Source organism: Genypterus blacodes, unplaced genomic scaffold (genome assembly GCF_046128005.1).
Source record: "Genypterus blacodes isolate CSIRO-AG114 ecotype Tasmania unplaced genomic scaffold, CSIRO-AGI_Gbla_v1 ptg000058l_1, whole genome shotgun sequence".
In the NCBI taxonomy this organism is placed as follows: domain Eukaryota; kingdom Metazoa; phylum Chordata; class Actinopteri; order Ophidiiformes; family Ophidiidae; genus Genypterus; species Genypterus blacodes.
Genome location: NW_027466870.1, coordinates 3,931,964 through 3,953,335, shown reverse-complemented (window position 1 = coordinate 3,953,335; position 21,372 = coordinate 3,931,964). Strand labels below are relative to the sequence as shown.

Sequence of the window (21,372 nt, the reverse complement as noted above, 5' to 3'; positions counted from 1 at the left end):
TACAGGTAAAGAAGGAGAAGAAGAAGCTTGTGTCTCAATATAGCTTCAGGACATTCCAAGCCTCAAAATGACTGTGAGTTTGCAAATTTATTCCATATTTTGGCGGTGTTATGACTGAGAGAATGACTCCATGTCATTGTCATTATGATTCCATGTCAAAGTTTAAATGCCCCGCTGAGCTGGCTGCTGCTGCTGTCTGGTGCTGGGAAACTTCTGTGAGATTGTCTGACGCTAAGCGCTACGTAGCCTGCTGGGCTATGTTGCTAACTATGTTGCTGTAGTGAAATATCATGTTCAAAAACTTTCATGGCTGTTTTGTGGAAGTTGGTTTGTGTGTCATCATGTGAGGGGGAAATATGACAGGTTTCTTTATTGGTTCTTTTCAACAGAACCACAGCAGGTAGAAACTTGTGTGTGTTTGTGGCATTGTTCTGCTCATTCTCACACTGATTTATGACAGTAACGACTTAACTAGGTGAGATTTAATCTGAGTGATGAAGTGCAGGCAGGAATTGAAAAATGTGCATTTTTGTGACTTCAAAAATGTTAAGTGCGCAGTATGATAAAATGACGTAAATCATGAATGGTCAATGATTAAAACAAACCCGTCACTTTATTTACTTTAACATCATCTGTGTAAATTTGCCTATAGCAAAGTTTGTACCAAAGTCCTAATGCAGTACGTGTATTTGTACTTGTCCTGTCATGTCTCTGAAAGCTGGAGTGCCCGTCCATGCTGAAATAACTCACAGTTCCAAATAGCAACAGCAAGGACACAACAGGCTGAAACAAGGGTAAGTCTCCTCAGTCTTTGCAGGGACAGTTGCCTTTACATTGCTGTAGTATCCCTGCCATGTAGTTGGCGGCAACGGTGATATTTGCAAGACACACATCAAGGGATACAGTAAGCACTTCTTGAAATAAGGTTCACAGGAGGGAGGTGGCAGAGGCACTTTTGTGGTAGCAGTTTGTTGTGAACGTCAAAATCGTGACATTCACAAAGTTGTTAGGGGTCAAAGGTCAATCCTAATCCCTTGTGTTCAGAGTGCGTCCGCAGAGGCAGACGGTGCTGCCCATCACTGCAGACAGTGTGAGGATGGCCAGGAGGATGGCCCACCAGTGAGCCTGCATGGGACACATGAACACACACAGAGTCATGTTGATAGTCAAGTATCACAAAATGAACAATCAAGCAATGTAATTAGTGCCCTTTATCACATTCAACGTTTTCAGTGAGGCTGCATTTTGCGCAATTTGAAGTTATGCTTGAGCTGCATTTTGTGTGGAGAGGATAAAGACAAAATGTAATGGAACCAGACTTTGCAACTTAATTGTTATGTAAGAGTTGACATGTAGTGTTTTATTTCCTGTTTGGGCCAAACAGATGTTCACACACACATGCTGTGTTTTGTCTGCTGATGGAAACTCATATTATTTTGATGCAAAGACAAAATATTGGAACAATTGTCAATGGTTACTCTGCTCAGCTCCGCGCTCAGAAATTCAGGAAAGTGAATTTTTTGGCTGCATGACACAACCTGATGTCCCCATGGTTTAATCTAAACATCATCAGTTAGGGGTCACGCTTTGTGTCTCCAGTGGAATGGATGGCTAATACACGTTGCTGCTCAAACACCAGCATGCATTCCAGATTGTTCATGCTCTCCGTGAGAAACGATCTCCCCGAAGTGAGAGTGGAACATCCAAGACAGCTGAGCATCAGGAGGCTTCCCAAACACACTGAGCTGAGCGGGGGATGCCACCATATGCTAACATCTGCTGCACGCCCAGAACAGCATCTGCAGCTGTAGAATAAGGTCAATTTAGATAATCTACACCATCATTTGGTGAGCTGACATTTACTAAACCTGATGGCTAGGAGGATCCTCAAAGAACAACTATAAACTTTAACTAGTTATTAAATCACCTAAAGCATTTTAAGATTAGTAACCATACTCGGCATTGATTAATATTTGGGTTTTCTGAAGCTCAGTTGCTCTCAATGACTAATCCACACAAATACAACCATCATCTCATCAACAACATCAAACTTTAACCACGATTCATGCCTGCACATTAAGAATCATTGGATAATGCTGAACCTGTAATCAAAGCAAACCACCAACCTTCATCCACTCTGCCAGGTCATCAAAGTTGTCCAAGTTGAGGAAGGAATTCTTCAGTCTGGCGATGGGACCGTCTGCATCAAGGATGCGACATACATGGAATTTGTCACAGTAACCCCGGTTCCCTGAGCACGGAGCCCCGCCCACCAGGGGCAACCGCTTCCTCTGGAAGTGTTGAGACAGCACAGAGGAGCTGGTACTGGCACACGTCTCAGGCTTACCTGCCACAGACAAATGCTTGAAGAAGATACAGTATGTATGTCCTGCAGGCAATGGGTTCATGTTGACAGACTCAGAATATACAGTATATACAGTTCAAAAATGTAACTGCTGAAGAGTTGGAGGTTTTAGTTTCACTCATTGGCTTGAATTCACGTTGTTGCAATGAAGTGAGGTGGCCTGTCGCTTTAAAATCTCATTTGTTATTCCTGTGTGCGCTGACCTAATTTCTACACTCAGGTGATGTTGTCCAACAACTACAACTCCTGTGATCATACTTGTTCACATCAGCTGTTTTGCCTGTTTTTCTGTTGTATATAATATAATACTGCAGTACTATTGTGGTAGATTGTCTAGCAGTAAACGACAACATTATCAGGGATTTGTCTAATGTAAGTAGATAGTGAGCACTGTGATGTGCTCAGGCTGAAGTGTAAACATGTTTGTGGTTACCAGGCTGCTGGCAGCACATGTGGCATTTTTCCTTCCTGGATTCTCCTGGACAGTCACACTGCTGCAGGTCGTGTTTCACACAAGCAGACTCGGCACACACCTGCACACATAATATCATAAGACAGATAAGACAAAAAAGGACAATAGAGGTTGACAGTATCGTAAAAACCGGGTAATCATGTCAGTGTTTCTAGAGATTAGACTACTGAGAACTGAAATGTATTAGTATTTTTTCTTATCCAGTTGTTATCCTCTGTGTTCCTCGGCACTCTGAGCACCTGTAGAGAGCAATACATTCAGAATGGACGATGAAGTAACAACTCCTTGTCCCTCCAGCTGAAAAAGATTGTAAATGTTGCGTGACGCCTGATTTAAGGGATGAAGAGAGCATTACAAACACACTGTTGACTTCTGCTAATATGGATTTGATAAACTGCATTTGTAAATGTTGTAACAGTGTTTTTGCTTATAAATACATTCTGAGGTGAAGGAAAGAAGAAGCCTGTTGGTGTTCTGCTGTGGTGATGACAGTCACATAGAATGCTTAAATCAGGATACTTGGAATACCTCTGCAGTGATAAAGAATTTGACACTTTAGGTAAACATGTTTGTACGTGTTTGCCCTGCTCACTTGCTCATCAAAAGACTTCTTGGAACCTGTTGTGGAGGTCACAGAATAAATGACCCGGGGAAACATTTACAGAGGGAACAAAAGAGGATCCAAAACAGACTCCTGGGGGACTCCGCATGAGAGGGGAGCTGTGCAGGAGGATTCGTCATGACTCAACTATCACACTGCCTTGTTGTGCAGTGGTATAGAATCACAGTGCAGTGTGATTTTCTGGCGCCTCACCCCGCTGATGCAGACTCTCGTGCCCTGACTGCACACGGTGAGGTTTTCCCTTGGGTTCGGCTCAGGGCAGAACGGAGAGAGTCCTGAACACGTGCTCTCCTTCTGACACTCCGTCTCCTCATCACAGCTCCACTCTGCTGGCCTGAATGCACAGTCCTTACCACAGCACAAGCCCTGACTGGGACTGATGGATAACACACACACAAGGACACACAAAAACTTGAGATGAGAGATCCACGATGGACCATTAGTATAAAGTAACTAAGTATATTTACTGAGTACAGGATAAGTATTTCCAGCCGGTATTTAGCAAGTGAAATTGAAGCAGAACTTTCAACAATTTCAGATCAAACAATACTTAGATCAAAGAAAGTGATCAATGATTACAATGTGGTGTGCTGGTTTTATTAACAGAGATGAAAGAGAGATGGAGAAGAAACTTCAGGGAACAATTCCAACATAAACCTTCCAGCAGATCTTCACTTCCTTCAGAACATGCAACAGAGGAAGTCTTTAAGTATAATTTGATCATCTGTGTGTGTGTTTATTCGTGCCGTACCTGCAGACTTTACCAGGCTTGAGTTGACACTGGACGCCTACAGGTTCTTTAGCGCTGTAGCAGCAGGGGTCTGCGTCGCTGTGACCTACATCACACACCTCACCTTCCTCCACAATCTGGTTTCCACATATGGGCTGATCACTGACTGGCCAAAAAGATCAGACACGCAGATGAATACGAGCGTGTCCACACTCGCACTCTCATATACAAACAAATACAAATATTTCTCCTACAAGTCAGACAAATTATTTACAGTGACTAAGACGGAGCGTAAATATTTTTTTCAAAATGCTGCAACAACTCGCACATGTGCATGTTTCCTCCTCACCCACAAAGCAGTCGTCCTTCTTCAGCCTGAGGATCCTGCTCATGTGTTTGATGCTGCAGGGGGAGAATTTATCATTGTTCTCACGCACCTCATCTGTGGCATGAGGGAACATCAGGAACCTGCCTTTACCTCCCCTTGAACCGAGGTTCCCACAGTTAGCGTCCTCATCATGCTGGAAAAGAGACACAATATACCACGTGTCCTGAGTAAGAAGAATTACACCATTTGATCATTTCCATAATATAATATTTCACCCACAAGTTTGTTGTCCTTCAACTAACTAACAAAAATGTGAAATGATAAAACCTTCTGGATATCATCATAAACACACCCTCACATGTTAAACTGTCTGCGAAGGACCAAATGTCCAAGCACCCATTAAATAATTAGCCTACATGGCCTCCAATCGATTAAAAATCTAAACTACAGCCTGCTTAGCACAACAAGAAGTGAGCAAAAGCATGCTAGTATTGCCGAAAACTTAAAAAAAAAAAAGGTTTCCAAAAAGTTTTGCTCCTGGCTGGCTAATTACTGTGGCTATTTTGCAATAAGTAACATTAGTTTTCTTGGTGTGAATGTCTCAATGTTGCTCTGTTCTCTAGACCTACGTTAGCAACTACAGTGAGCGAGCAGAAGGTGTGTTACTTTTACAGTTATCTTTGTGATACTGTCAAATGTAAATATGCCTCAATTGTGTCTCTGTAATCTGATGCCCTTGAACAGCTGAGGAATGTCGTGTCCCACATGTGGGGCACCAAGGACGGAACACACCGCTCCGCCGGCTTCTATCAGAGCTTGTTTCTGTAGCTTGTTTCTGGAACTGCTGTTCCTTGGATTGATAATCTAAAAGTGTCTCAGACACATTCCATTGACACATCCAGACAAGGACTTCAAGTCATGTCTGTGTGCAGATGGAACCTGCTGTATTCTGTGTGTTTCTGCACCTGTTCATGTTTTATTGGCTGATAATCACAGATACCACAGCACTGGTGGATATGCTGGCAACCTCAGAGGCACTATTGTCCTCTTTCTAAGTAAAAATGAGAAAGTAGCAAGAAAGGAAGGAACATTGATTACACAGAACCCAAGAACAGAAAAACATGTCAACATCATTGTTTTGTGCAGACTTCCTGCAACGCCTGAGAGCTTCTTCAACGGCTGTTTCACATTAAGCTCGCTCAAGCATAATATTATTTTCAGGCCATCTCCAAATCTGCTGTATCTATGCCTCATTAGATACTAAACAGATTGCAAACTGCGCTCCTATTAAGCTTGATTGCTGAACATTTTATATTGATGAGAACAGACAAAGAAGCAACACCACAACCAAAGCATTTAGCTAAACTAAACTAAAATCTCTGTAGAGCCGCAGTGCTGTGTGATAATTCTTTGCAGGTTTGTCACTAGTGCCCCTGTCACATTAGAAACAGCCAAGTGATCCAAAGCTCCTAGTTTGAAAAGCAATTGTATGTCTGCATGGGTGTGAGGTAAGTAGACCAAAGGCTAAAGCTGCCCAGCATTCTCCCTCACAGACCACCGCTGTCGTTCCTGTCATCTCTGATGCTGCAAATCTTGAAGTCTGTGTTCGCCGCATGCTTCTTCTTGCATGTACGGCCTGGAAGTAATGAGACATGCTTGTCACTGGAGCCAGGATACCAAGCCGCAACAGGAGAACCTATTTTAATTTACACAAGGTCGAGGGACTGAAATAGCAGAACTAATCTGTTCAGGACAGGAATCTTTGGTCCGTGGAAGAGGGAAGGAAGGGTGAAAGGGAGAGTGGGTGCCATTTTGGGCAGTGGGTGAAAGGTTGTAGGTGTTGCCATCAGACGTGCATGCATCAGTGTTTATACACAAACTGTGTGTCGTCATTGTACGGGTGGCTGAGAGATTGAGGCCTATAGGAGTAAATACAATAACTGGAGGAAGACGGAGAGAGAGAGAGAGAGAGAGAGAGGGAGAGAGAGAGAGAGAGAGAGAGAGAGAGAGAGAGAGAGAGAGAGAGAGAGAGAGAGAGAGAGAGAGAGCCTCTTCTCTTAGTTAAAGTGCTCCAGTGAGTCTGAGCCAAGGGTCCCAATATAAAACACATCAGTCAATGGAGGCCGAGGTCTGTAATGCCTACAGAAGTGAATCATTCACAGGCAATTAGCTCTGGTGCAAACAGCCATGCATGTGGGAATAGGTGAGGTTAATCCATCATCATGTTGTATCATCATTCAGTGCACGACCCAAATGGCTTTATGTTACATTGTATAGTGGAAGTTGTACCGACGATGGTAGTTTGATGGTGCAGTTGAGACCAAATGTGGACTGAGTGAGTTTTACAGACTTGAAACTCCATTTCAATAGGTTGTTGATATTTCGTATACTCCTTTTAGATTGAATATTTGAGATGGAAGCTCACCGGAGATCCCAGACTGTGTCCCAGCTCGTGTGCCAGGGTCAGTTGGACATGTCGGGGAGGCAGGAACTGTCCATAGTTCTGAATGGTCACCAGACCTGTGTTCAGGGTGGATTCCTCACCATTACGCAGTTTGACATACTTGGAACATATTCCTCCCCAGTTACCTGAAGAACACACAGATGATTAGGATGAGCATGTAACTGACACAAGTAAACAAAACCACTCAGATGGTGTAACACATGAATGAAACCATACAGAAACCAGGGTTTAAGTACAACACACACGTTCTTAGACTCTTAAGCCGGTTTATTTAAGTGCAGGTGACAGCAGGCATTGGTTGGAAAATTGTATTGTATGTAGTGTAAGAAGCTTGCAAACTCCAAGGAATGACATGTATGTGTCGATGCAGAAATGTTGTGTACACAGGCTCAACAATAACAACTACAGAGGTGATAGAAATATATCCAAGTGCCACTTTCCATAATAGTTGCATAACCGGCCTTGTGCTACTGGAAATACCTTAAATCAACAGTGATGTTTATGCAGTGGTGGTGTTATCGAGCTCTGAGGCTCCCGTGTTTGAGCAGACCTGCTGATCTCCCCTGTAGCACATCAAAGCCCTCAGGGGCATTTGGCCTCCAAAGGTCTCCTTTGCTTTTGGGTTTGCATAATATCCCTGACAGACTCTCTTGTAATTACTAACAACTGGCCACGTTCACATGGTTGATGGATGGATGGATGGCTGGGTTGTGACATCATCCATCCAGCTGACTGGCTAGAGAAACCAGTCTTATTGGTCAACAAGGAAGAACATGACCCTTTTGATGAGGAAGAGTCAGTCAGTCTGATTGGTCATTTGTCTTGCCATCAGTTTCTTCACAGAAACTCTCAAGGAAACAAAAGCTCAATAATAAGGATCAATTCTACTTGCTTATATTATTATATTATTATTACATTATATATATTATATTATTATATATAATATATATTATTATTATATTATATTATGCTTATATATTCTACTTGTACTTACTTCTACGTTCGCACCTAGAACCACAGCAATTCCTCTTAAGTGTAAACTTAATTGGCAAATAAAGCATTTCTGATTCTGCATCTGATACTGGCAAATCAGCTGAATTCTGCATGAGATGAAACAATCTGTAATTTAAATCCATCACTTCACATAATATTTTCACTTCATCCAGTCATTCCTATCCTTATTTATCCTTTTCCAGCCTTCCCGCCAAAATGTTTTCCCTCAGCGTGTATGGGAGTAATGTTTCCATCCTCTCTCACCATTGGTTTCCTCCACAGCCAACCTGAGGTGCTGAGTGGAGGTCTCATGCAGCCACATGAGCTTTATATAACATCTCTTACACAATGAGGCCAGCAGCACCAATGGGCTGTCTCGGTCATTTTGGGGGGGCTGAAGCTTGAGGTGTTGATATGTTGAAGTTACCCAGAGTTCATTTCGGAGAATCTAGAGTGACACGGAGTACTGTGGGAACCAGTCACGAGCATCGGGATCCCACACCAACGTGTTTTCTCACACAGTGGCCGTGAACCTGACGTGAGAGACGCTCAGAGGTTGAAAATCAAAAACAAACTGTCACTATCTCTGCTGCTGTAGCAACAGTGAGGATAGTGTTCCGGCCAGGACAAAGTCAATACCATCACATGGACATCACTCTTAGAGACTATCAGACAACACAGCAACCTGAGACTGTTTCACCTCTTTGGTATTCAAAATCACAACATTGACTTTGGTAATAAGAGGGTGAAATTCTCAGTCAGCGTATTCTTCATTATTAGAAGGTGGAGGAGGTTTCACACTCAGAATCTGTCTGGCCAGATTCCCCAGGCCAATGTTTAGGAAGAATTCTGAATGCACAACAGCATTCCCTGCTTTTGACCTAAAATGGCCCCCCTGGTGGGCTATTCACAGAGCTGGGTTTCCTAGAAAGAGCATTACTTTAAAGCTGGGCTGTGTACTCCCACCAAGCTGTGGTTTTTGGCAGCGAGAGTAGAGATTTTCCCCTCCTTTTCTCCTCCTCCTTCTCACAGAAAGAAGTCATAATGAAAGACTCCTATTATAAGCCTGTCGGATAAACACAGTGCAAAGACGCAGTCGGTCAATATGTACACTTGCCATCAACAGGAACACACAGATGCAGTATGCTCACACTACTGTATGACGACAAGCAAGACCACATACAGTATGGACACACTTCAAGACCCTTAACGTTGTCTCCTCAGGCAGCCATGGAGAGAAACATGCTTGAGGATACATTGACAACACTGAGGTACTTCTCATTAATGCCACACACACACACACACACATCAGTAGACAAAGCATTTTCTCACATGGTGTCACGTGAACAAACAAACTATAGTAAAGGCCCAGTGTTCCCCTTGGAGAAGCATGCGGTGGGAGGTGGTTTGCCATTAAAACACCTTCAACGGCATTCTTAGCAAACTAAGGATGCCATGGAACTGTTGATGGAATGTTTGTCCTTAAAAAGAGTTCCGAAATCAAAACAGTGCAGAAATATTTTGCTCAGGCACAAAAAAAAAAGGTTATTTCCACAGAAGACTATTAATGGAAGAGAGAGAGAGAGAGAGAGAGAGAGAGAGAGAGAGAGAGAGAGAGAGAGAGAGAGAGAGAGAGAGAGAGAGAGAGAGAGAGAGAGAGCACATTCTTGCGTAGTCAGATTTGGGGATATTTTGGATGAGCAGTTTTCCATAGTTGGTTAACCAGCCGGTTGGTTTAGTATAGTTTAGTTAAACAACTTGCTGATAAAATGCTTTAGGGTAGCTTCCATCCAGGCCTTGTAGGCTACTGGTTTCTTTCCATACATCGTAAATTCTTGCCACGTAAACGGCAGCAGCACTAAAGCTACCAGAGTGCAGGACAATAATGTGACATGTTACGCCACCAACAACACACACTTTGTCTGGAAAATTACTCCGTGCTTCAATTCGCTACACAGGAGAAGGTGGAATTTCACTGGTGTGGGCTCCAACCCCCATCCTCCGCTGACGTATGAACACAATCTGGAGAGGTCAGGGCTTAAGTGATGGATGGGGGTTGTGTGTTTGTGTGTATGTATGTAATTCATGCTGTGTGTGCCCTGCTGTAGCTGTAGAGCCATCAGGGTCTTTGAGTTTATGGTCCCATGATAAAAGACTTATTACCAGACGCACTAATAAAGCGTTCTTAGTGGGTGAGAGGCATCCTCAGGGCGAGTGTGTTTGTTTATCAGGGTCAAGCGTTGAACATGTTTAATACTCGGCTCATGACGTTGTTGCTGTCACATGAGATTGTAGCCATTGCAATGTCACAACAATGTCACCAGCACTGTGGGTATATGTGTGTGTGAGAGTGTGTGTTTCTCACGTGAGGTATCACCATGGTGATCCCGGCAAGGAATGCAGTTTCTAGGCCTCACTAAGACGTCCGGGTGTGTGTGTGTATGTATGTGTGTGTGTGTCAAAGGTTCACTACTCCCTAATCACATGTCATCATGGTGGCCGGCTCCCACGCCCCTCAGTTTAGCCAATGGAGAGCTGCATATGAGACAATATCAGAGACGAGCAGGAAGGACCTCCTACCAAAACAATTCACACATTTTTCCTTCACCTCCTCCCAAAACAACAACGTTACACTGAGAGTTTATCACCAGACCTGAGAGGCATCCCGACAGCAAAAAGTCACATTGTTCCTAATTCACTGCTTTAGAATAGTTCTCTTCTTAATTTAATGCACAATTAGAATATAACTAACAAAAAGCTTGTCACTGTTCCCTGATGGTTGTTGTTGAGTAGCAGCAGTTAAGGCAGCGCTACATGCAAATCACTGAGGACGGCACATTGAGCTGTTCAGTCACGTCCGGCTTCTGGTCTCTTGAAAACATTGCCTGTAGGGTTTGACAAAAGTGGTGTGCATCTTCTGGAGGTCTGTGGACCCTGAGGACCCTGATATCAGCTGATTCAAGAAAACAACCTTCTGTTTCTTTTGTATTTGTATTCTCTGCATATTTCCTCAAAATGCTTCTTTCTTTCTTTCTTTTTTTCCTTGACACTACTACACAACTAGGAAATGGTAGCGTGATGCCCTGTGGCTCAATCTGAGTCTGTATGGTCTGATTGTGTGAGCGTGTGTATGTGTGCTTGTACGCTATGTGTACACATGTGTTGTAAGCGTTCTCACCAGCCTTGCCCTCCCAGGCGAGTCCCAGCACTCCGCTGTAGTCTCTGTTAGTGAGCAGGTAGGACAGACAGAAGTTTCCCCAGTTGTTCTCTGAGAACAAACTCAGCAGCTTCTCTGGTCCGATGAACAGAGGATGCAGAGGGTCATTTTTGTCCTCCTTGGTAATCACCTGGAGATGAAACAGACACAAACAGCACAGGCCTGCATATGAAGTAACTCCAGCTAGGAGACAGTTGACATTTTGGATCTGGAGTCCTTACGCTGAGGGATTTCACTTTAAAGTTGATCAACTTGATGCCATCAAAGTCCAACTTGTTGTAGATGTCATTAGCAGCTCTCATGTAAGAGGCAACCTGAGAAGGACAGTTAAGGTCAAATACATTTAGCTGAAACAACCGCCTGAAGAATCGACAACAGTATCCCTTGAGAGGATCTGATCTTCATAGTTATGTAGGTGTTGGTTGACTCAGGATGGAAACACTGGGCTCTTTTTGTGTCGTCATGGAGCTGGAGCTTGTAGGTCACTCACAAAGTAAATTGCTTGCTTTTACGCTGAGATTCTGAAGGGCATATCAGATAAAATCTAGAGTCCATTTCAGACTGACAGAAGCAGCATTATATATTATTAGATTATATAAATATACATGGCTGAACTTCCTAGCAGATCCAAACAAACACTCCAGGATCTGATCACTGATACATAAGTGGTCCAGGTCAGGTAATCTGTAAATCCAGGTTATCCGCAGGGTGTTTTTCACACTGGGTGACACAGCCAGTCACCCTCTGAGAGCAGCATGTGAAACCCGGCCACGTGTGAAGGTTTGACTCTGTGCTCCAGCAGACAGCAGGGGATCAACAAACAATTGGGCCTTCTGAGTATTTCCAAAACAATAATTATTGACACCACATGCTCCATTGTGGGCATTGAAGCAGGTCACTGTGATTGACGACAGCACTTGGTGTATTTACGCTGAAAGATCACAGCACGGCAACATTTAGAGTGTTATGTCTCACCCAATGCAACAAAGGGATAGAGTTCAACCAGGGAAAACATACAGGTGCGTGTTTACAGTGGAAAGAATCTGAGTCGGGTCACTTTTGTCATAAACAAAACAGCTGAGGGCCCCCTCACCTGACTTTGACCACGGCCAGATTTATGTAAGCAGCACAGATTTATAATAAAACCTTAAACTAAATAAATCACAAAAGACATTGTAGCTTCTTCCAAAACTCCCCCAGAGTCTGCAACTAAAATCTAAAGTAATTTTTTCATGTGGCTAAATTCAGTATCAGGCTTGCACTTTTAATGTGACCCCTGACCCCAGGTACATAAGTGTTACTCAGTCTGTGTCTGCACTGTTATGTAGCTTATTGCACTGAAGCAATACAGCCATGCCAGCAGGCCATTGGCTTTTAACCCGGCGTATTGCTCACATTAGAGTTCAGACAAAGAGAAACCAGGACCAGGTGAAAACAAATCTGGTAAAAACATGCCTGTATAACAAGTGATGTGTCGGGCCATGAGGGTCTCTGAGTTTATGGTCCCATAAAAGAAAAGTGATGTTTGTGTGTCCTACATTTTCTGGAGGAAGATTCTCCTTACAAGCAGTAGTGTTTTTCTTACACACTTGGGTAGCTACGGCAGGAATTTTCATTTCTAATAAGGTAAAAGATCAAAAACAAAGGTCATAGGGTTAGAAATGTTTGCCACTGTCAATATTATAAAACACTTTGGAGTTCACAGAGTCCAAAGATGTAAAAAGGAGGTGGTCACTAATTGTTGAGAAAATAGAGTTTAGGAAGGTGTTTCCCAGTTGTGTCCCTAATGTGGCAGTTACAACATAACAATGCAGGAGGTGACCGGTCCGCCTGGTTCAGCCATGTGGACCAGCTGAAGCCCTCACAGCTGCCGTGCTGGCTTAGCAAAGTGTTCTCTGTACGCCACCATGTGCTCAGCCAGTGAGGAGAGTCTGTGAATGTCTCCACTGCTGTGCTTCAGTCTTTGGGTGTAGCTGGTGAGATCTGTTGTGTCATCTAAATGTGAATACAGGTTATATAACAGTTAATGTCACATATTAGGAGAACATAACCACTGTATCCTTGGTAGTTTCCAGTATCCCATAATCGTATGGTATGCAGTCATTTTCACTCAAATCACTTCATTTGAAAGGAAATTGAAAGAATCAATCCCCATGGGAAGAGTTGGATGATTTTGGATTTTCAAGTTGTGACAATTTAGCTTGGTGGCTGAGGATTGCAGACGTTGAACTCTGGTGACAGCAGAATGTACCCACGAATCGGAACACTGAGGACAGGTCAGGACAGGTTGGTAAACAAAGTCTCCAGGGTTCAGCCAAGAGTCGGGGAAATCCTTGTTTTGTCTCGGGTGAATTGCGTAATGGTCCTGGATGTACCATTAAGTGAGTCCTACAAATTTTACATTGTGTTCTCAGAGGCTTGAAATGTCAGATACGTCAGCAACGAATGGAATTTAGTTTCATTGTGAGGGAGTGACGCTTCGTAGAGTCGGAGGTTCTTCTAAATTCCAAGAAAGTTTGTCAAACTGAGTAGGCGCCATTAATGTTGAACAATTTTGGAGATTACCTGAGCCACAACACCTTCTACAGACTTGAACTTTTTGTAGTATAGGTAGTCAGCATGAATGTGGAGCAAGCAGCTGGTCTTTGATTCATCCACAGTTCTCCTTGAACGGCTACCTGGCGCCTCCTGTGGACGAGGTTACAGGGACAAAGAGACGGAGAACTTAAATCAGATCCGTCCTTTCTGATAGCCCTTTACATCAAATAAATACATGACTTCACTTAATTCATCAATCAAGCAGACAAAAGACATACGCAGCGACAGGAAGTTGGTGGCGTCCTGAGACAAGCCTCGGACACGCCGGTGGGAACAACATCTGTTTAAACAATTCATGATCCAGCAATCGATCAAACTGTGGAAATGTTCTTTACCTTCCGTCGTGTTGTTAAAAATGGATTGGTGATGTCTATTGTTGACTGAAGTCGTTGGGGCCACCACCCACTCAGTCAAAGATCAACAAGAACTAAGGTACCTATGGGGCAGATAGCTATGCAGATATCAATACCAGCTGCCTTTTGCATCTCTTTACAGTCTTGCAGACCTTTGACATCAACTGTGAGTGTAGTTTAAGCCTGTTCTGTCTGGATTGGACCTGTAATTTGTCCTTTGTGACTCAAAAGGCTAAATTAAAGTGACCTGAATAAATGTGCTCATAAATAGAGACACATCGGTCAAATATAGGAATTTGGTTTTGCAGCCAATTTGTGGTGAATAGTATTGCACAAGAGGAGAAATTCAGGACACAAATGAAAAGGTGTATGTGTGTGTGTGTGTGTGTGTGTGTGTGTGTGTGTGTGTGTGTGTGTGTGTGTGTGTGTGTGTGTGTGTGTGTGTGTGTGTGTGTGTGTGTCAGGTGATGCCCTGTCCCACCTCATTGGCAGTGAGGCTCTGGATGAGGAGATTTAGATGCTCCGCACCACAGAATCCACCAGGTTGCGTTCCCATGGACGGCAAAACTGCAGAAAAGTACCCAGAAACTCAGAGACGGCATAATAATACACACACAGACAAGTTAGACCATATGAGTGCGAACTACAACTAGTAAACAAGTAAATGTTCATTCAATTAGAGACCTGGAAAGGTCACAATGAAAGGTTGTGAGTGGGAGTCCCAATAAAAGAGAAAAGAATACAAACAAAGTAATGAATCATCAGCGAAACAAACATCAAAGCTTTTCGTCAATGCACTAGATTTGATTTGTTCCCGCAATTGAGACATTATGAAAGATGAACTAACAAATATCCTCCCCCCACACACACACACATGACTTATCCATGTACTGTGGATCAAGGCCACAGTTTGATCTGGTGTGTTTGTGTTGGAATGATTATGTGGCTTGCATGAGTGGTGCACATGCTAAGTTTGGTTGAATACCACATAATATTTGGTTACTACATTCCCACTGCAGAATGAAATGTTTGTGCAACACATCATGCCAGCCACAAAGAGGGTTTAATTAAGTCATCATGGAAGTTAGATTTAATTATACAAGACGTTTGAACCCGGAGACCTTTAAAAGTTGGGAAATCTCATAAGGAACTGCTGACTGCTGTGAACTTGTTTGTAATCTTTACACTTTATCCATTCCTCCTTCAGAGCAATGTTGAGCAATGGAAAATGCAATAGCGGGAATTAGCTTGAACTCCAAGTCACCAGGACAACAAGCAGCATGTGTGAAAACACAGACAGCACAGCCGTGGCTTCGTCAGACACTTTGTAAATAGAGAGAGTTTGGAAACCACAACGTTGTGGATTGGAAGCACAGGCTGCTCTGTGGTGAATGCTTAGATAAGTGCAGGTTAAATTTCACTGGAACAGCATTGAGACTGTGAGCTGTAACAGCGCCAAGACATCTGCCTCTATCTAATGCGCTAAAGGTGGGATTGCACTCACAGAAACTGGACCGTTGTATTGTGCATCTGCATGGTGCCACGAAAAGCACAATGCAGTGTGTTAGGTTCATAAAGTCTGGGAAAATATGTGACTAGAGGGAGAAACACCTTTGAGGAATCAAACCTATCACGTTCACCATGCCACCCTGGAATGTGTCACTGTGTCTGTATCAGCATATATCAGCAGACAACATCAATAATAATAAAACATATTATACCTTCATTATATTATACGCTAATTAGTGACCCATAAGAACTTAAAGGGGTGATACAAAGTGTGTGTTTGTGTTTGTGTGTGTGTGTGTGTGTGTGTGTGTGTGTGTGTGCGTGCCTACATGGCCTGCTGTAAGTGAAAGGAACCCATGATTGGATCACACCACCCGAGTAAAGTAAGCCAGCCAATCAGAAGTGAGCGTTTGGTCCCGTACGTGGCATGAGTGGGGGGTGGGGTGGACCTGAAGGGCTAAATATCGGGTGTCGACCCACTGACTGAATTATTTCCAGACCTTTCTTCATGCTCGTCTTCTCTCTCTCTCTCTCTCTCTCTCTCTCTCTTGCAGACGATCGCAATGTTGGACCTAAATGTCTCTGGACTGCTCTGTACAACCAAATGGTATCTTTGCAGACGTCTATGCCAACATACACAACAAAATGTCTGACTGAATCTGCTCATAATGACCTGTATCTCAGGCACCGCTGATCAATCAGTGGAAGACTTCTGGCAACATTCTTCTTAGTGTTAAATCAGAAAGAGGGAAGAGAAGTGTTTCCTTAAACCAAAGATCAGTGTTACATTTCAGGAAAGACTGAAATTCCCAGCAGGTGTTGGGAAGCTTTCAAGTAGAGAAATGGAGTAATGCATAGTTTCTTATTCTTATTCTTGGACACACAAGTTCAGTTGCTCAATTCCTCCCTCTTCAACTGACAAGGCTACTGAAGCTCTGACATGGCTGATAACCTTCAAAGATGGAAGGCAGTAGCTCAGTGGGTAGAGCTTCCGCTTGGGAACTGCTTAGGAACCGGAGGGTTGCCGGTTCGAGTCCCTGCCAAGGTGCCCCTGAGCAAGGCACCGAACCCTCGATTGCTCCCCCCTCTGCGAAGGGTGGTAACGTAATGTGAGTCGCTTTGGATAAAAGCGTCTGCCAAATGCTTGTAATGTAATGGAAGACCGAGAGTTCAGCCAGTGGTCTCTACTGTGTCCAGATCATTTCTTAACACACAGTTACATCCTCCAGTTGACATGATGTGATTTGTCAATGACTCCGATGGATAAACTACAGTGTGTGTAGGTTGGTTAACATGTCAATGAGAAAGAACATCTGACACTGTGAATGTGGAATCTAAGTCAAAGTGTCAAACAAAACGTCCAAGTGATGCACAAAAAGACCAAGTGATCACACACACCAATGTCTTCCAGAGGTTCTTAACAGAAGCCACTGGATGCTTCAGCGTTCCTGTGATATTCAAGCCTGTCGATTAATCTGTCGACCCGAGGTCAGTAGTTGCCCATCATTCACACTGCTGTGCCACTTCACTTTAGTTCTGCCTCTCGTCTTTCATCTCAACAGGAGAAGATCTCACACACGCACACACACACACACACACACATTCACGCACATCAATGGTAGTAGTGGTGAGGAACACGTCTCTTGTTCAATCTGACTTCATGCTGTTTATGTGGCAGCGACTGAGGTAGACTAACTTTACTTTTGCCCCTCTTCATGATTGAAGGTCCTGAGTGAGGTGAAGGTGTTATGTAACAACAAGCTGTGTACTGTACTGTGTGTAACTATTATGTCAAGCTGCATCCAGCCTCTTGCTAAACAAAGCCTGGGTGCCAATGATATTTTAAGAGACATAATGAAAACAGGCAAACAGGGACCAGCAAAGAAACAAAAGATCTGGGATGTATACACTGACTGGAAGTGGAAAACTGTCCACCCTGAGCTGTGTCCTGTGTCCCAGAGTGATCTTGAGTGCTTCTGAGGACCACAGGAGGTGGACATACACAGAATCCTATCATCATTATATCTGAGCCTAATGTATCAATCACACGGCGCCATTTATTGTTTCATCAAATATCATATGCCAAATCTTTAACAGCATCCTGTTGCTTGTGAATGAAGTTCAGGATGTCGTCAGTCGCAAAGTGCAGGTGTACAGGATGTTGTTATTTAGATACAACTCAGCCACAGTTGTGCAAGGCCTCAAAGACGTTAAAAAAAGAGCAACAGGAAGTGTGGGAAAAGTTTAAGACAAACACGGGGGGGAGTTTGGCATGATCTGCACTGTTTCCAGCTAAATGACTTCTTAGAAAGCCTCTAATAGTGATGCAAATGTGCACGCACACACAGTGAGGAAACACCCCCACAGACAAACATACGCAAACACAGCTACACACACACACACACACTGAACATTGTGTCAGATCTCAGCGATGAAGAGCATCGGGCCAAATATGATAAGGACAAATCCAGAAGCCAAATCGATCAATCATAGCAACCGTATCCAAGGCCTTCAAGTCTTCTTTTCTCCTCTTCTCCTTTTACAAACTATTCCAAATAACAAACATTTAAGAGTCACACTACACATCCTTCTCCCCGCTGCTTTTTCCCCACCGTCCTCCTCCTCCTCCTCCTCTTCCTCCTCCTAAGTCACACCATCTTAGTTTAATCTTTTCTTTGGCTTATTTCCAGGGGTGGACCTGGAGGCCCTACCCCCCTTAGGGCTGGAAATAACTTCCAGTGTTGGATACAATCCTAGCAGGAGTTAAGGCGCTGGCTGGTTCATTGACTCATAGTAACCTTAGCTTGTACCAGAGCGGGACGCTGCAGACAGGAGAGGAGAGATGAGGATGATGATGAGGATTCCTTACATTAGAACGCCAAGAAGGCCGAGAATCAAACTGTGGGGGAGACTTGGTTGAAGCATTTCCTTTTGGATGTCGAGTTTCGTTTCATTTTTGTTTGTTGTCCTTGAGTTATGCTGACAGGTAGAACAGAATGTTTCAAGACTTAAGAATGACAACTTAATACAGTGGCCTTAGTCCAGACGGGCCCGGGATGTAAATCAACACTGAGCCATCATTGCTTAACAACTATCATAAGAAATGTTGAAAGAAAATGCTTGCAAGTTGCAACACTTTCACTTTTTTCTCAAAGTCTCTGCTGTTGTTTATTTGTTTTGTTTTTTCAATGATTTTCCACCACACAACCAAGTTTACTGTCCTGATCCTGGACCGTCTGTCTCTAGTTTTATTTTCTTCTCCCCCCCTGTCCTTATTTCTGGTCTCCTACTTCCTGCCCTTGTGTTACAGACTTGAAGGTCTTACCCATGTCGTCCTCATGATATATGATGGAGTGATGTTCTGTGGGGCTGCCGGTGTATCTGTGCATCGGCTCCACGTGATAAGTGCCGTTATCTGTACGGATGGAACCCTCGAATTGACCCTGTAACACAGATCCATGGCAGGCTGAGCCATGTTCACCTGCAAGACCAGAGGAGATATCAGGGACAGGGAGAGGACAAAGGTGAGACATGACTGTGAGAGACTGACTGAGACATAAGATAAGGTACTGTAAGAACCGTAAAGATCAGAGAGACGGAAAGACACAAAGCTGAAATATGAGCAAGGAATTTATATCCAAACTATAAAGAAATGATTATGAATGACTATAAGATGAGTAAGAACATGATTTGACTTTAACTGGCCTAACCGGATGAGCTCAACACTGTGATGCCTACCCTCTAGAGTTCCTGTGTATATGTGGGAGAGGTCAGCAGATACGGGGCCGTTTTCATTGATCATCCTGAAATCTTCCGAAAACTCAGCTGCATCTCGTCTCAGGCGAAGGCGAAACGTTCTAAAGTGCAGGAAAACAAAGCAAACACACTGCAGATGAGATCAAACGTGTCATCCTATTAGCTTAGGGATTGGTAAAAAAAAGAAGAATGTTGTATATTTAGGCAGAGTGCAGTGTGTTTAGCCTGGCGTCTGAATGAGTCGTCACCATGAGTGAACCACCTGTGGAAAGCTGTGAAGTCTAGCTGCAGTGTGTGTTCATGGGGCCAGGCGGCTCTCCGGGCCCTCAGGTGCCTCCTGTGCAGATCCTCCCTGTCGTAGGACAATCCCTCATAATGTCTTATGTACGGGCTGATGCTACTCACCGCACCTAAACACACAGAAACACAGACTCGTGAAAGCTTACACAGGAAATGTAGAATTTAATGAGGAACATTTACAAATTCAACAGTAAACAGCCCCTTAAAACAGTTCCTCTCACTTTTCCCTTAACTTAGACTAAGGAGCAGATGTATTGTGGTTGCATGCTTTATTGTTTGCTCATTGGATCGGGATTGGATTGCTCATTCCTTTCAACATTTGATGGGTCAAAGGTGAACTTAGAAACCTGCTCATACTGGTGAGTCTGCAATTTTCACATTTGCATCACCATCAGGCCAAACTTTGACTTCTACGATATCCACTGTGTAAATGTTGACTTTTGGCTAATTATTAGGATTACTGGGCCTTGCACTTTATTGAGCGCTCTCTTGTTCAAGGATAAATGTTGCTGCCGCCCCCCTCCTCTATGAATCACGTTCACCTAAACCTCCAGTAAACGGGCGGACTCCATTAATCACAACTAAACAAAACCAAACCGCATGCATTTCCCACTGTGAGATGAAGGCAGCGGCATTCCACAGAGGACAAGTGAGGACACGTCTCAGCCCAGAGGAGACCAGTCCACCACAACACACACACACACACACACACACACACACACACACACACACACTCAAACGCACACGTGAGCTGATGAATACAAATTTCAACCCACAGAAGCACACGCAGGCACACACACACTCATGCAGACTTACACAATAGAGACACACACACACACACACACACACACAGGTACACACACACACACACACACAGACTAAACTGCTTATTCCAGAGCCACACTACCTGTAATCCATTCAAGGCAGCCCAGCAGCAGCAGCAGCAGCCAGTAGTGTTGAACCTCCATGATCTCCTCATTGGAGTGTTTATGTTTTCATTCTTCTTCTCTGTTTGCTCTTTATTGTTCTGTAGTTCACCCTTTTCCCCTCTCTTTCTCCTGTCTTCTCCCTTTCCCAGCTTCCTACCTGTGTGCTCCCCACCGTGGAATGTGAGCAGTTTGGAGATTCAAGCCAGAACTCAGCGTGGAACTGAACACACTGACACAGCTGAGAGGCAAATTCAGACTTGTTTGCTATGAGATGTTTTCACATTGTTCCTTAAAGAAGAAGCTTTGGAATTAATCTGTAGAGAGATTAGAAGTGTGGTGTGGGAACCGTGAGCTTTTGTGAGTGTAATTCATCACTTAGTATTAAAGTAAAGCTAAGGAAAGAAGCAGTTACGTTCAAAGGAAAACAAACTCGGCATGTTTATCAGTGATAATAACCTTTACTTTCCTTTTGTGTGGGAGTGAAAATGTCCCTCAGTGAGAAGTAAACCATGGTTTTCGTGACACAGAACTATTTCATGACCTCTTTTAAAACAACATGGGATCATTTTAACAGTTTTTGAGGCTCAGCAGCATTTTACAAGAAAATATAATAAAATGTGACCCAGTCTTGCTACTTAAAATAAGACCCAGGAAATACTTTGGATTAGTTTTCATGTAAAGCAGATGTTAAAGGCTTGGCAGGTCACATTTTACCAGTTTGCTGTATAAATCCCTT

The 21,372-nt window shown here is 43.5% G+C and overlaps 1 protein-coding gene across 2 annotated transcripts; it reads right to left on the bottom strand.

Moving 5' to 3' along the window:
- Nucleotides 1–594: 594 nt before the first annotated feature.
- Nucleotides 595–20,806, bottom strand: LOC143002999 (disintegrin and metalloproteinase domain-containing protein 10). 2 transcript variants are annotated; one of them, XM_076153450.1, is made up of 15 exons: nt 20,615–20,806; nt 19,670–19,817; nt 19,390–19,508; nt 18,977–19,132; nt 14,624–14,709; nt 13,757–13,879; nt 11,413–11,505; nt 11,153–11,321; nt 6,943–7,106; nt 4,539–4,710; nt 4,211–4,355; nt 3,652–3,835; nt 2,799–2,898; nt 2,127–2,347; nt 595–1,125 (listed from the first exon to the last, which is right to left on the bottom strand). In XM_076153450.1, exons 1-15 carry the CDS (start codon nt 20,673–20,675, stop codon nt 1,027–1,029), a joined length of 2,040 nt encoding a protein of 679 aa, XP_076009565.1. In that variant the 5' UTR covers nt 20,676–20,806; the 3' UTR covers nt 595–1,026. The 2 variants fall into 2 exon arrangements, with proteins under 2 accessions (XP_076009565.1, XP_076009566.1); XM_076153451.1 differs by lacking the exon at nt 595–1,125 and adding an exon at nt 1,533–1,805.
- Nucleotides 20,807–21,372: the final 566 nt, after the last annotated feature.